General features: G+C 40.8%; 1 protein-coding gene across 1 annotated transcript in view; it reads right to left on the bottom strand.

The window, feature by feature from the left end:
- LOC146661602 (dual specificity calcium/calmodulin-dependent 3',5'-cyclic nucleotide phosphodiesterase 1A-like) overlaps positions 1–7,578 on the bottom strand; it is a 41,281-nt gene extending 33,703 nt beyond the window's left edge. The window contains exons 1-3 of the mRNA XM_085418085.1: positions 7,351–7,578; positions 2,096–2,209; positions 906–1,088 (exon numbers count right to left, since the gene is read on the bottom strand). Of these exons, the coding sequence (XP_085274211.1) occupies positions 906–1,088; positions 2,096–2,209; positions 7,351–7,523 (470 nt within the window). The 5' untranslated portion in view covers positions 7,524–7,578. The remainder of the gene's footprint in view (positions 1–905; positions 1,089–2,095; positions 2,210–7,350) is intronic.
- Positions 7,579–13,719: the final 6,141 nt, after the last annotated feature.

Raw genomic sequence — 13,719 nt, 5'->3', positions numbered from 1 at the left:
GACAAAAGTACACAGCAACACAAGCACACACCAAATGAACAAATGCACTATGCCCAGTATGGTAACTCATTTATTAATTTGAATATGTTACATTTATTTTGGAGAAGGAATAATCAGAGGCAATATTTTTTTTTTTAAAAAAATCCATCCCCAAAATAGAAGATCCCCAGAGTTTTGAAGCAGTACTGCAATATTAGGCCAAATAATAAAGAAAGATTAACTTTTGTTTATTCTAAATTGTTATTCAGTCTAAGGGGAAAATAATTTATTTTGAGAATAATATGTGTTGTACTGAGTGGTTCGGATTGGCTCCCAAGCCATTCTAATATAATATCTGTTGACCTGAGTTGCGGCCATAATATGCTATTCAAAGGTAAAGGGGTAATTCAAAGCTATTACTAGGTACTAAATAGATTTTCTCTGATCACTCCAGTATCCCAAGAGCTCAGAGACAAGTTGTTAGGTTAACTGCTGATTCTTAATTAACTTTTGGGATGTAAGATAGCTGAAGAACATCAAGATAGATTTAAGATTAATTCTAATTGGTGGATGTGACTGGTAGTGCAACAAGTGTTCATCAAGTCTAGAGAAATGATATATATGCCAGTCCATTTCTATTGTTTGTGTCTTATCCATGGAAACAAAATGATGCATCTCGGGGCCTTATCCAAATTGTTCACTGTATGTTAATCAAAACCATTACAAGAAAAAAGTACCATTTGGCCGAACTTCTCAACATATGTTTTAGTTACAGAAATGTGTGATGCTTTTTTTTTTTCAAATAAATAGACAAGAAAATAGAAAAACAAATGTACACACTTTTTATTGCTACCTAGGCTTCTGTTCTGTTACTATGCTGACTTGTTAAACTGACTTGTATTTTTTATAGCTGTCTTAAGCCAAACCTCTCCACAAAGATCCCAGCCTGTACTGCACGGACGATGCTGCGGAAGTGTGGTTTGTCGTCACTGTGGTGCAGCAACAGGGTTCTCTGCCGTGTAAAAGTGGAGGCCAACCAGTCACGAACCTCCAGTGGTACAGAGTCTGACTGGATATCACTCAGCTCATCATCTTGGTGCCCCAGTTGTCTGCAAGACCATTCACAAAAACACTGAATGTACATTTTCATCTTCTAAAATAATTAATCTATCATCCTCATCTTAAATGAACCAAGCCAAGCCAAGTTTAATTAAAACAGCACTTTAAAATGGCAAGTTGTGACCAAAGAGCTTCACATTAAGGACAAAATAAAATGAAATAAAATAAAATAAAATATTTGTAGAGAAACCTGTGAGTGACAATGCTCAGGACTTTTTATGCGTATGCTGTGGCCAGTGCCATCCTCTATGCTGGTAAAAGAGACACCTTTGAAACTTCAGGTCAGGAGTTCAACTCCCAACCAGAGCATCTTTATCCAGAAAAGTTCCCTAGGCTAGACCCCCCCAATGTAACCAAGACCACACCACAGTGAACAGTAGATGCTTGGATACAAGATAGACAGCCACAAGGAGCAGTACTGTCATACCTGAGGCCATGAAAACTGGTAAAATGGGAGACGCCCCCTAGGCTAGTCAAGAATGACCAAGCTAAGATCCTGTGGGACTTAAAGATACAGACGGACAAGCTGGTGATGGCTAACCACCCGGAAATAATAGTGGTGGACAACCAGAGGAAGACGGCTGTAGCGATAGATGTAGCCATACCAAATGACAAACACATCAGAAAGAAGGAACATGAGAAGCTGGAAAAGTACCAAGGGCTCAGAGAAGAACTCAAGAAGAGTGAAGGTAACAGTGGTCCCTGTGGTAATTTGAGCATTTGGTGCACTGACCCTAAAGCTAGGTGACTGACTCCAGCAAATCCCAGGAACAAAATCCTAAATCTTTGTCCAGAAGAGCACACTCCAAGGAACAGCAAAGATACTGCGCAGGACCCTCAAGCTCCCAGGCCTCATAATATGTTTGGCATAGCGCAACATATAAAAAAGTTTTATTGCATTGTGAGTATTACATTGTCTTATTGAAATACTGACTATTTTATTTTTCCACCACTGATTAAAGTCTATACATGGGGAAATTAGCTAAAAGCTCCTTACCTGTTTTCCTCAGAACAGAGAGATTCAAGGAGACAGGCGGCAAACTCCAGGTTTTTCTTCAGTTCCACCACAGATGCTTCTCCCTTCTCCAGCTGTTTAACAAGACACCGTAACCTAGAACAAATAGCCCATATCTCAGTATCACCTCAAAACTGTTAACACACCATGTGCTTGAGATCTTAACTCTCCCGGAGAACAAATCACTTATTGCCAAAACCAAATGGGAGAAAGGTCTGGAGTATTCCTTTGAAGATAGTGCTGGGTTAACCTTCCAAACCTCCCAAAAATAATGTGGGCTTTATAGATAATTGAGAAATTTTGAGAAAACCTTGGTCTTGTTAGGATAAGTGGCATCCATTTCAGTTTGAATGTAGCAGCTCTCATCTGCAGAAATCTGGCCAAATTTAAAAATAATCTCTGGTTCTCTTCCACAGTATGTCTTTTGTCTTGTCTCCCTCCCCTTACTCCCATTTGGTCGCAGCAAAGGGCTGCCCCTCCCTGAACCTGGTTCAGCATTTTCTCGTGCACAGGGTCTATTGTCTTGATGTGAGCTTTCTACTCAGGGTTTTTTCTTCCAGTTCAGAGCAGAAATGTTTCTGTTAAGAAAATGGCTGTTGTTTCCCCCCACCCAATTTTAATTATAAGCTAAATATATTTCTACTAATGTAATTAGTTTGCTAACAGCAACAGGGATGAGTCAGTGAAAATTTCGCTTTTTTTTTTGGAATAGTGTGTGCAGTGGCGTGTCTAGAAAATTTTTGTTGGGGGGCCAGGTAGGGGCACAGATTTGGAGAAGGGTGGCAGATGTAATTGGCAGATAATGTTTAAAAAAAAATTCTACCAACCGTTAACCATAATTCAATAACCCTATAAACCTAATAACCGAATGCGCTTTTAACTCTTATTAGAATGAGATTTTAACCACTATGGTGCAAAGTTTTTAGATACTGCGTTGATAAAGTACAAGAGATACAATCAGTCAGTGTTTACTCAGCATTCAAGGACAGCAATATTTGCATAGTATTTTTACTGACATATAGTGCACATATGTTTTGGGCAAAAACATTTTTGAATATTAAAATACAAACATTTGTAACAAACAATTGACAAATTAGCCAATGCCAATTGCAAAACTTTGTGCCTATTAAAAAAAGAAGATAATCTTCTCACAAACGGGTGATTTTGAAACAGGAAAAAAGTGGGGAAACAACTGAAAAGACTAACATTTGAATAAAACCTGAAAGCAAGTAAATACTTGCTATGCTGCCTTATGGTAAACTTTGGTAATATTGATCAAGAACAACACTGGCTGATGATGAAATACAGTCAGCTGGCATGGTGACACTGCCAGTATTAACCTGTAGGGCTGGACTGGGACAGAAAATCGGGCATTTTGACTAGAGACCGGCCCACCAGGGCCCTATTTCAGGAAGCCGGTTTAGAAAACTCAGAGTGAAAAACGATACTCAGGGTTGAGTAACCCTGAACTGTCCAACTCGGAATATTCGGTTTCAGAAAGGCTGATAACAATTAGTTCAATCAACGCGGAGTTGCTTTAACCCCAAGTTAAGCACGCGCACGAGGATACATAAAGCCCTGATTAGTGGAGCACAGATTAAGCGAGTCACCATGGAGACGGAGGGAAAGAAGGCGCGGTCAATGTATTTTACAGCGCTTGAGGCCGAAATTCTGATGGCAGCATATGCCGATAACATGCAAATTCCACGGAAAAAAAGTAACACAGCCTCAGCTGCAAAAGAAAGAGAGCATGCACGGCAAAACAAAGCCGACAGAGTCAATGCGTGAGTGTTAATTTAAACATTGATCTAGGGATTTCCACCCATTTAATGTTATTTTATTATATTTTATTTTATTTTTTATTTCATACATTTTATTTTGTGATGTGATGTGAGCGCAGGTGCAACCCAACAGGCCCCAAACGTTCCTGGCAGCAAGTAAAAATGAAATATAAAAATATAGTCCAAACAGGTAAGGTGTAATTGTATTATGAGTAGGGATGGGTATCGTTTAGGTTTTATCCGATACCGGTGCCAAATCGGTACTTTTGAAACGGTGCCGGTGCTTAAACGGAGCTCGAACCGGTGCTTAAAGAATGGAGAACACAAACTTTGTCCAAAAACCTCTCATGTTCAGCTGGGTTTTTTTGTAAAAAGATAACAATGTGTGCCTTTTCTGCAGCTATGTGGCATATATGTTTAACTGTTTCCCACTTTTTCTTTGGTCATTTTAGCCTTTTTGGCCAGGGTGAAGGGAGTATCTGCCATCAAACAAGAAGACAGCCGCATGTAGCTATGATGATGTTTGCTAGTTCACCTTACATGCATTAATGTAATAACGTGGTTAGCCTACTCAACGTAAATTACACACGAACAACATGAAGCTACTCATGCAGTGAAGAACGGCTGCTGCTGCATCATCATCCTCATCATTTCTGCTACACTGGCAGGGCTAGGGGCCAGGACTCTATTCTTCGGGTTTTTGGGGGATGTTGCTCCGGGTCCGATAACTGGCAACCCACCCGACGTGCACGGTGTGAGGTCTCACAGCAAGCTATCAAATATGGCGCATTTCTCGGCTTTTAAAAAAAACGCTATGCGTCGCCAGCTGTTTAATCGGATTCTTGGTGTTACCTCCTTTGACAGTATCACAGTATCAGCTTAAAGCACTTGTTACAGGCTGCTGAGTTTGCATATTTTGCTGTGAAGTACAGCCAGACTTTTGACCGCTTCGCCTTGGACATTTTTAATCTGTAGCTCTGCTCTAACTGAACGTACGTACCTGGCCCCGCCTACTATCCTCGGAAACGTAAAATGATTGGCTAGAAGTGTATCACAGCTCAGGAAAAAAAAAGCACCGAAATAAAGCACTGAAATGTGCGCTGCTTTTCGGTCTGCTTACTACCGTTTATGTCATGGCACCGGACACCGGTACCCATCCCTAATTATGAGCCATAGTGCTTGGTCTGTTTGTCCTATATAAATCAATTGCAGTTAGAGGTTACATTAATTTCCCCTCTGTAAGCACTTATTGAAATTATCTGAACACATTACAAGTACATATTTGCTTACTCTGTATGCTCAAATGTGACCCGTTATAGCCAACAGAAAAAAGCGGAGGCCCGAAAAACAGGTGGGGGTCCTCCACCACCACCACTCACAGAGGCTGAGCAGTTGGCTTCCACATTTGTGATAATGTTGGCAGCATCACATATGATCTTCACAGTGCAGAGAACACAAATTAGCATCCATTACTATAATGAAATAATTTGTTAGTTTGAAACGCTACAGGGAACTATGTACCTGTACATTAATGCTGTGGAAAGACTTCCTGTTCACATAGTCTCCTTCATTTACTGAAGGAGCAATGATTGGAATGTGAGTGCCATCTGTACAGCCAATCACGCCTGGGAACCGTGAAAATAAATGTAAAATTTAAGTAGTAGTTCAAGTATCACCACATCATGAATTAAGTTTTGTTCATCCTGATACCTGCAATTTTGTGGAATCCCTCTTTGATAAATCTTGTGGGTCTATGACCGGGGAACACCACAAACGAGTACAGGAGACGTTTCAGTGCAACTGTAACATTCCTGACTGCCCGACAGACGGTAGCCTTGGAAACGTGCTCAGCGTCACCAATATTATATAGAAAGCTCCCGTTTGCAAAAAACCGAAGTGCAATAAAAATAATATGTACAGAACTGAGAGGATGTCCGCGATGTGTCACATGAGCAATATTAGGCCTGAGGATGTTATTCAAATAAATTATAGATTGTGCTGAAAAACGGTAACGTTCACACAGAAAATCATCAGGAAATGATAACATGTCCGAACGCGCTCTAATCACTCTCTCCCGGCGGAGAGCTCTGCGGAGAATTTGGGCTTCAACATCTACTGGCTCTTCAAGGAAGGGGCACGCCATGTCTGACACTTCCTACAGTCAGGTTTCCGACAAAGAGGCGGAGAAGGTCAGGGTTAGTTGAAGTAAACCTGCTAGGGGGCACGTTAGCTTCACGGAGTGTGTCGTCATAGTAACTCACTCAGAATTAATCTAAACTCGCTTTGTGAAACCGAAAACCCAGAGTTTTCGTTAACTCAGGGTTTACTTACTCAGAGTTTGCACTAAACCGGCTTCCTGAAATAGGGCCCAGGTATTAAAGCCATAAAGCCTTTGAATGAAAACAAATGCTGTTGTGACAGTGATGTACACTGTCTTGTTGGTATATGTATGATTTCTATACATTTTACATCAGATAAAAACTTTGGTTGTAAGATTTAGATAATTATTTAATAAAAGCTAGATATTTTAAATGAGAGTAAGAAAGAAAAGTATTTCTTTGTGCCCCCCTCTCCCTGTTAATGCCCTACCTGGCCCCCTGGCAAAACTTTCCTAGACCCGCCCCTGCACAGTTACCAGCTGTCAGCTACATAAAAAAGAATCCTGGTGTTATTTGTCTCTCAGAAACAGTTCATAACTTCAACTCATCCATGTCACCTAAAAGGTAAACCTGTTTCTCCATCACCTGTTCAGCTCTGATGATTCAGTAAGGACATCTCCTGGTTTCATCTTCATGTTTCCCTCTCACCACATAACCAAACCGACATCATGACCAGCAGCTTTACAGCTGTGGCTCCAGCAAACATCAGCTGATACTAGAAATTAATATTAAATAAATTCTAACAACAGCTGATCAAGCTTAAACGTGCTGCTGTTGTTTAGCGCGACATCTGCTGGTTTCCTCTTTCTGGCGCAAAGTGGGCGATAAATAAACAAGAGAGAAAAGCCGATCAGCTGATCATTGATCAGTTTCATGATTGAAGTAGCAACAGGAGAGGCAGGGGGAGAGAACGAGAGAAGAAGAGGCAGCTGTGCAGCGTAACGACAGAATAACTCCAGCTTTGTGTCTTTTTTTCATTATAGCGAAAGTCCGGGACAAACTGCGTCTCTTCTCAGCTCAATACGAAATATTGTATGTAATATTTTCTCTGAATGAGGGACCATTACATTTTTTAAGGAGCCGTTGGCAACTCTACTAACTAACCTTATGAATAAAATAAAGTTCACTATCAGTAACATCATAGCACCCACCCAGTTGTATAAAAACTCCGTCAAGCTGGCTAGAACGCAGTACGAGTTATTGCAACTGAGGGTAAATAGTCAGCACAACGAAAATAAACTCCACCTAAACTTGGTTTATATCTGACCCAGATAGACTGCAGGTCATAACTTCTTACCTGAAGTTCAGTTCACCTGACACTCGGACTGGCGGCTGCCTCGGGGCTCTCCTCCTGCCTCCCCTTCCCTCATCCACCTGCTGGCCTCTGTGGAAGCCCCGCCATAGCCACCACCAAACAACTGAGTTATTTTTACACATTGACCTGCATCTGGCCAATCCACCACCTCTCATTGTTCATGCCATTACAAAATAAATAAATAAATAAGTCACCGGGCACATGCCCGGTATGCACGATGGCCAGTCCAGCTATGTTAACCTGCAACCAAATCTGCAGCTCCATACAGCAATGTTACGACTTAGATTATATCTTATAACTCATAACTCTTATGTTAGCTCCCCTCAGTAGCATACTGTCTGATATATTCGATGGCTGCAATAATTCTTTAACTGTTATTTTTTTTCTTTGGTATTCTAATTTCACCGAAGTTTACTAAACTCAACAAACTTAATATTACTTACCGGGACATTTATTCTGTCCTCATTTTCTTTCACCGAAAAATTGTTTCCTGCGGTGCCGTCTTTCGTGCTTGGCTCTCCTACCTTTGCTAACGTGATACACATAGCGCAGAAGCCGATGCTGCATTCACTTACACTCGGATATCTGAGCTTCGCCGTGAAAACATAATCGGACATTTGATATTTGATTGAATTTTATTGTTTTGCCTTTGGGGTGGCCACCCCGCTGGACACGCCACTGAGTGTGTGTGTGTGTGTGTGTGTGTGTGTGTGTGTGTGTGTGTGTGTGTGTGTGTGTGTGTGTGTGTGTGTGGTTCGATAACGTGAACCACAGTATTGTTTCGAAGTCTCACCTTGCTGGTTACTGTACTTCTGATGTTGACTCTGCATTGCTACCCCGGAGTGGCGTTATCTTGAACAGCACTTAGAATCACCATACTGGTTACACTAATATTATCAGCTACAGATGTTAGTGTGCAGAGAGGTGGTGGCAATGGTTAATGTCCTTACCCTCCAGATGTTCATAATAGGTTAGGCAGCACACAGATCAGCAATATACCCTCTTTTAACACGTAAGAACTGCATGCACATATTGATTGAAGAGACATCTCTGTCAATATTCCCTCTAAGCTGCGCACGTGCGCAATCTCTCCCGTATGGGATTAGAACGATGCCACCTTATTCCATAGTCCAGCCAATAATGCGATTTACATTCGTATATACGCAGCTAATCAACGTCGCTGACAGGTTATGACAGCGTCCTTATGACAGCGGTGTTTTAGCAAGCAAAGCGGCATGGCTGATGTGGAGTGAAGCCACGTTAATGACAACGTGGACAACCATTGGAGATGTGAGCAGGACAGACGGAACAATTGACGGAAAAAGTGTGTGGACTTTATACTGTGGAGGTATGTAGTAACGACAGGAGAGGTCTCAGTGTCTCACTCCAACTTTGTTGATAGGCCACGTAAAACCAGAGTTATGATAAAAAATATCTGCAATGTTTGGTTTTCTTCCTGAATACTGTCGTTGTTTATATTTACTGCGGGAAGAAACGGTAAAAACGACGTTTTATAAGAAAAAAGGCTCGAAAGCGCTCTCCGCCTGTGAGCAAAAACAAACTCCATCCCCGTCTCCCTTTCCTATTCGTCCAAAAAAGTACCATGTCGACCAATCAAAAAATGATATGGCAACGTGGCATCTAGTTGTTGTTGTTTTTTTTTTTTCTTTCTGTCTGTCCCGTTTGGCTCTTTTGCCATCAGAATTGTTGTCTAAAGGCAAAGAAAGATGCCCAACGGATTTACTTTACCAAATTGACCATCCCAGCCTTGCCGTAATGGTCTATTTGATTCACCTTTTATTGTTTATTTTATTTTCACTTGCTGAATACGGGACAGACTTGACTGGAGGAAAGAAGGGGAGAAAGAAAGAGGGAAAGAGAAACAGCTGAGAAGAGGGACGGGGGAGAAGGGCAAAAAACAAAAACCAACAGAATGAGCAGAAAAAAAAAAAGAAAAAAAAATACATATTTCAATCACCTGGATCACCTGCTGAGAAAGAAAAAAGAAAACAAGCAGAAGAGAACAAGAGTAATAGAATAAACAACATCACAATGATATATGGGAATATGACAGTAAATACTAAATATTAAACATTATTGTGCAGCACATAAGATCAACAGAACACAGTGTGCTTTGAGGTAGGAGCCAAAAAGGGTGTAGTTTGTGGGTGTGATCACCCGTGTGTACACCTGTGAGCATGGACGCGCTTGTTTTTTTTAAAAGGTTCCTTCATGTAATGATCTGCTAGAGGGTGTGGGGGGGCCACAGCCCCGTCCTCCAGGGCATGAAGCAGGTATGGAGGAGATCAAAACTCCAGACATCCAGAGGCCCCCAGAACACAAGAGACCAAGGAAGACCAACAGAGGGGCAGCCGCGCCACTGTCCCAGAAAGAGCTGAGGAGAGTCCCAGATGAGGGCTCACTCAGCAGCCGCGGAGCAGAAGCCAGGGGGAGTTGCAGTGACGCGCCCGTGAGCTCCGCCGGCAGCCAGCTGTGCCTGAGTGACCGAGCCCCAGGCCGAGAGGCCGGGGGCACCCCACCTCCGAAGTGGCCCGAGCGAGCCCCAGGCTCCAGGCCCCGATAAGCGGCCGCCAAGGAGCATCTAGTTGTTAAGAAACGGGGGGAAGTTTTGGGAGTGACGGCGGTGCTTTGAGATGTGAGAGATTTGAGACGTTTAGCGCAAATCTTGTGTCGTTAGTGTGTAGTGTAGTTTTGTTGTGTGTGTCAGAACAATGAGGCGACTGCTGAATGTTACAGATGTTACAGGAGTGATACATCTCCTGTTGTCAGGCCTGCAGGTATCAGGCTGTTGTTCTCCTTTATCTCATAGTGGACAGGGTGTCCATTTAACGCTAAGTTCCTTACAAAGACATATTTTCAAAAAAGGGAAGTATTTTTATAATCCAACCATATCTGAGCAAGAACATGAAAACACACATGAGAATCCACAGAGAGACAGAGGTTAATATTAACTATTGACTGAATGCTTTGTGCTGCATAAAGAAATGGTGAGTGAAAAAAGTTGAAGGAGAAACAAAACTAAACTTAACTTAAATATCCTGAGCCACAACTGAGCCAGCAGTCTGAGTAAAGATCTACATCTGTGATACCATACTATAAGCTCTTTAAGATGAGATGGGTCCTGATTATTGATGTGTAGAATGATTACAAATTTATAGTTTGGATTTAAAAAACTGAATTATTGATTTGGAATGATCAATTATTATCTTACCATTTAGAGAAGAGCTCCTGTCCAATCTGATGGTGCTTTTCTGTAACAGTACCTCATAAAACTTGAAAGTGGCAAAAAGGGCTGATCTACAATATTACTAGAGCTGGGCGATAGAACGATAACGATATGTATCGCGATATAACTTTTACTCGATAGAGAAATTAAGCTATCGCGATAGACCTCGCCGCTCTTGTCCTCTTAAAAAAAAAAAAAAAAAGGTCAGCCAATCCAAATTAAGTAGCGCAGAGCCGAACCAATCACAGCCGCAGCGTCACGTCGCGTGACTTGTTACGTACAGCACAAGTGCCAAGCTGCATGTGTGTTTGTTTGGGAAGCAGCCAGCGGGTAATGGAGCCAGCGCGTAATGGAGGAAATGAGTGTGCCGACTAGAAAAATCAACCGAGCGTGACCGAAGAGAAAACAGATGATGGTTCCAATGCCGGAGAGATTGTCGAACGGAAGAGCCATAGAAGTTCCGTAGTGTGAAGGTATTTCGGCTATTTCAAGTCTGACAAAAAACAGAGTAGCGTGCACTGTAAATTGTGCCGAAAGCAAGTCTGGAAATACAATAAACTGGTGCATGCGTCACACTGTGCGTCACGTTATTGTTTCGGTGAAATGAACTTCTACAATACTGTTACTGTTAATTGTACTCTCTGCAGTGTTTAAATGCTTACATATACACACAGTCCACACATACGACTCTGTTCTGCTTCTATGCCCCAGCTTTGTTTACTTTTTCCCACCGAGGCTTCTAGACTTCTGATTGGCCAACATTTCTGCACGGTTAGGAATCTAGCGCCACCTGCTGCTTTGGCATGTTCATAGCAGCGTTTTCTTTCATTTCTCCCTTTATGTGTGGACGGGATTATTTTTAAAACGAAAACGGAAAATCTCCGTTTTCAAAAATACCCGTGTACGTGTGGATGTAGCCTCAGTCTCTGACTGGAAGCGCTAATTCGTCATTCGGCTTTTGTCAGACTAAAGTAACTGTTTGAAAAGCTCAGCTATACAACAAGGAGAGATTGAGAATTTCCTTTTAGTTCTCAGTTTATTTGATATTGACAAAAGTTAGTCAGTTTTGTCTGTTCTTCTGTAAAACAAACTAAGATTTATTTTTAGAATTAATATTTTGTTTCTAAGTGGAATTGACAATTTAGTAGTCTGTTTCGTTTGTTCTATTTTGAAACTTAAACGCTTTAGCCGCTGCCTTTTGTGTAGTTTGCAATATTTGCCTTTATCTATCTGAAAAAGTCTCATGTTCCTTAAGTACATCTACCCTGTTGAACTTATTATGGGAAATAAATATTTAAATAAAAACAAGCTGCTGATTATTTCACATTTTACTTGTGAGCAACGGCACATTTAAATCTTATAAATACAGTTATTTGGCTTATATCGTGATAGATATCGTTATCGCCTGAAATGAAAAAAACATATCGTGATATGAAAAAATCTCATATCGCCCAGCTCTAAATATTACCCATTAAAAATGTTATGTGGCATTAAAATGTCATATTACAACATCAGTGCCATATCAACACCAAGTGTTTATGTTACCTAGGTTTCACAATAATGAAACAAGCCCAGGCATAACTGATAGCAAATGTCATTCACCATTTTTCAACAATGTAGAAACTAAAAGGAAGCTACTTTAACAACTGCCAACCAAGTACTTTCTAAAATATGCAAAAAAAAAAAAAAAGGTTCCTGTTAAAAGTATAAACAACAAATTTGTTTCACCACTTAAGGCATAAACACCATTGAGTAAAACTTAGCTATGAAGAACGAGGTGATGTCCTAAGCAAACGTAAAGACAACTACACCAACTGCTCCTGAAGTACTCCCTAGTTGCACTACAAAAGAATAAGAAAAGCAAAGATAGAAATTACTGATGTGGTTACATGTTGCAAAAGCAGTGGTTTAGGCAGCTGGTTTAAAAGCCTGAACCAAAATATAAAATTCCAGGCATCTTATTTCAACAGAGTCGCTCTTCAAATTGGGTAGTGTCTCTTCTCTCATCCCAACCGGTCGCAGCAGATGGCCCTGCTGGTTCTGCCAGAGGTTTCTTCCTGTTAAAAGGGATTTTCTTTTCCACTGTCGCCAAAGTGCTTGCTCATAGGGGGTCATATGATTGTTGTCTTTTTTTCTCTGTCTACCTTACAATATAAAGCACCTTGAGGCAACTGTTGTTGTGATTTGGTGCTGTATAAATAAATAAATTGAACTGATTAAAATTGAATCATTGACAGTAACTCAGTAGAAAAAGAATAGAAATGCTCTACCTTTATTTTTATTTCTAAATGCTGCTGCCTTCAAGCATCAATAAAACATTTTTCAGGATTACTTTCTTCTACATTTTCAAAAATGTTGTTATTGCATTTTTTAAAAAATATTGTAATGCATTTTTGAGGCACACTTCTACTGACTGGAAAGAATCTTTTTGTCAGTATCTTAACTATCTAACATGACAATGATCCAAAACACACTGCCAATGCATTATTCCTGGTTGAAAAACCACATCGACACATTTTCAATATTACTGAAGCAATCTGACAGAGACAGAGAATGGAAGAAGAGGCAGCCAACAAAGAAAGAAGAGAAGAGATTTGAATGCCGTTCAAGAAAAACATTCTTTAAGACCATTTAAAGAAATAAACGATGTGTGTCTATCTATTTGATAGTTATTTTTATGTATGTGTCCAAATCTGACCTTATAGCAGTCTTCTCAATGCTGTCTGGTGCATCAAGGATTGGCAGTTCATCAGCCAGGATCTCATCAGCACTGCGTGGGTCGATCAGAATTTCTTTGGAGTCAGTGACACCTGTTTGAGCTGTGACATCAGTGCACAGTGCATTCTGGGACCGTGAGCCTGGACAATTTTAATACAGATTGTTACCAGTAACACACACCACATTAACGTAACTCCTGAATATCCAGAGACTTTTATGTATTTTAGTGAGCAAAATACATATATTCATCATGGCCTGAAGACACTTTCAAGTATATAGAAAATTACATATACTGTGCAGAACTTACGTGAAAAGAGGGGTAGTGGGCGCTGGTTGTTGTCCCCTGCCTCATTGGCAACTGTGAAGCATAATTGTAATAAATACTC

This window comes from Rhamphochromis longiceps, linkage group LG9, assembly GCF_057381845.1.
Source record: "Rhamphochromis longiceps isolate RC_006_pf linkage group LG9, R_longiceps_female_GT1.1, whole genome shotgun sequence".
NCBI lineage: Eukaryota > Metazoa > Chordata > Actinopteri > Cichliformes > Cichlidae > Rhamphochromis > Rhamphochromis longiceps.
This window is presented reverse-complemented; position numbering and strand designations above follow the sequence as displayed.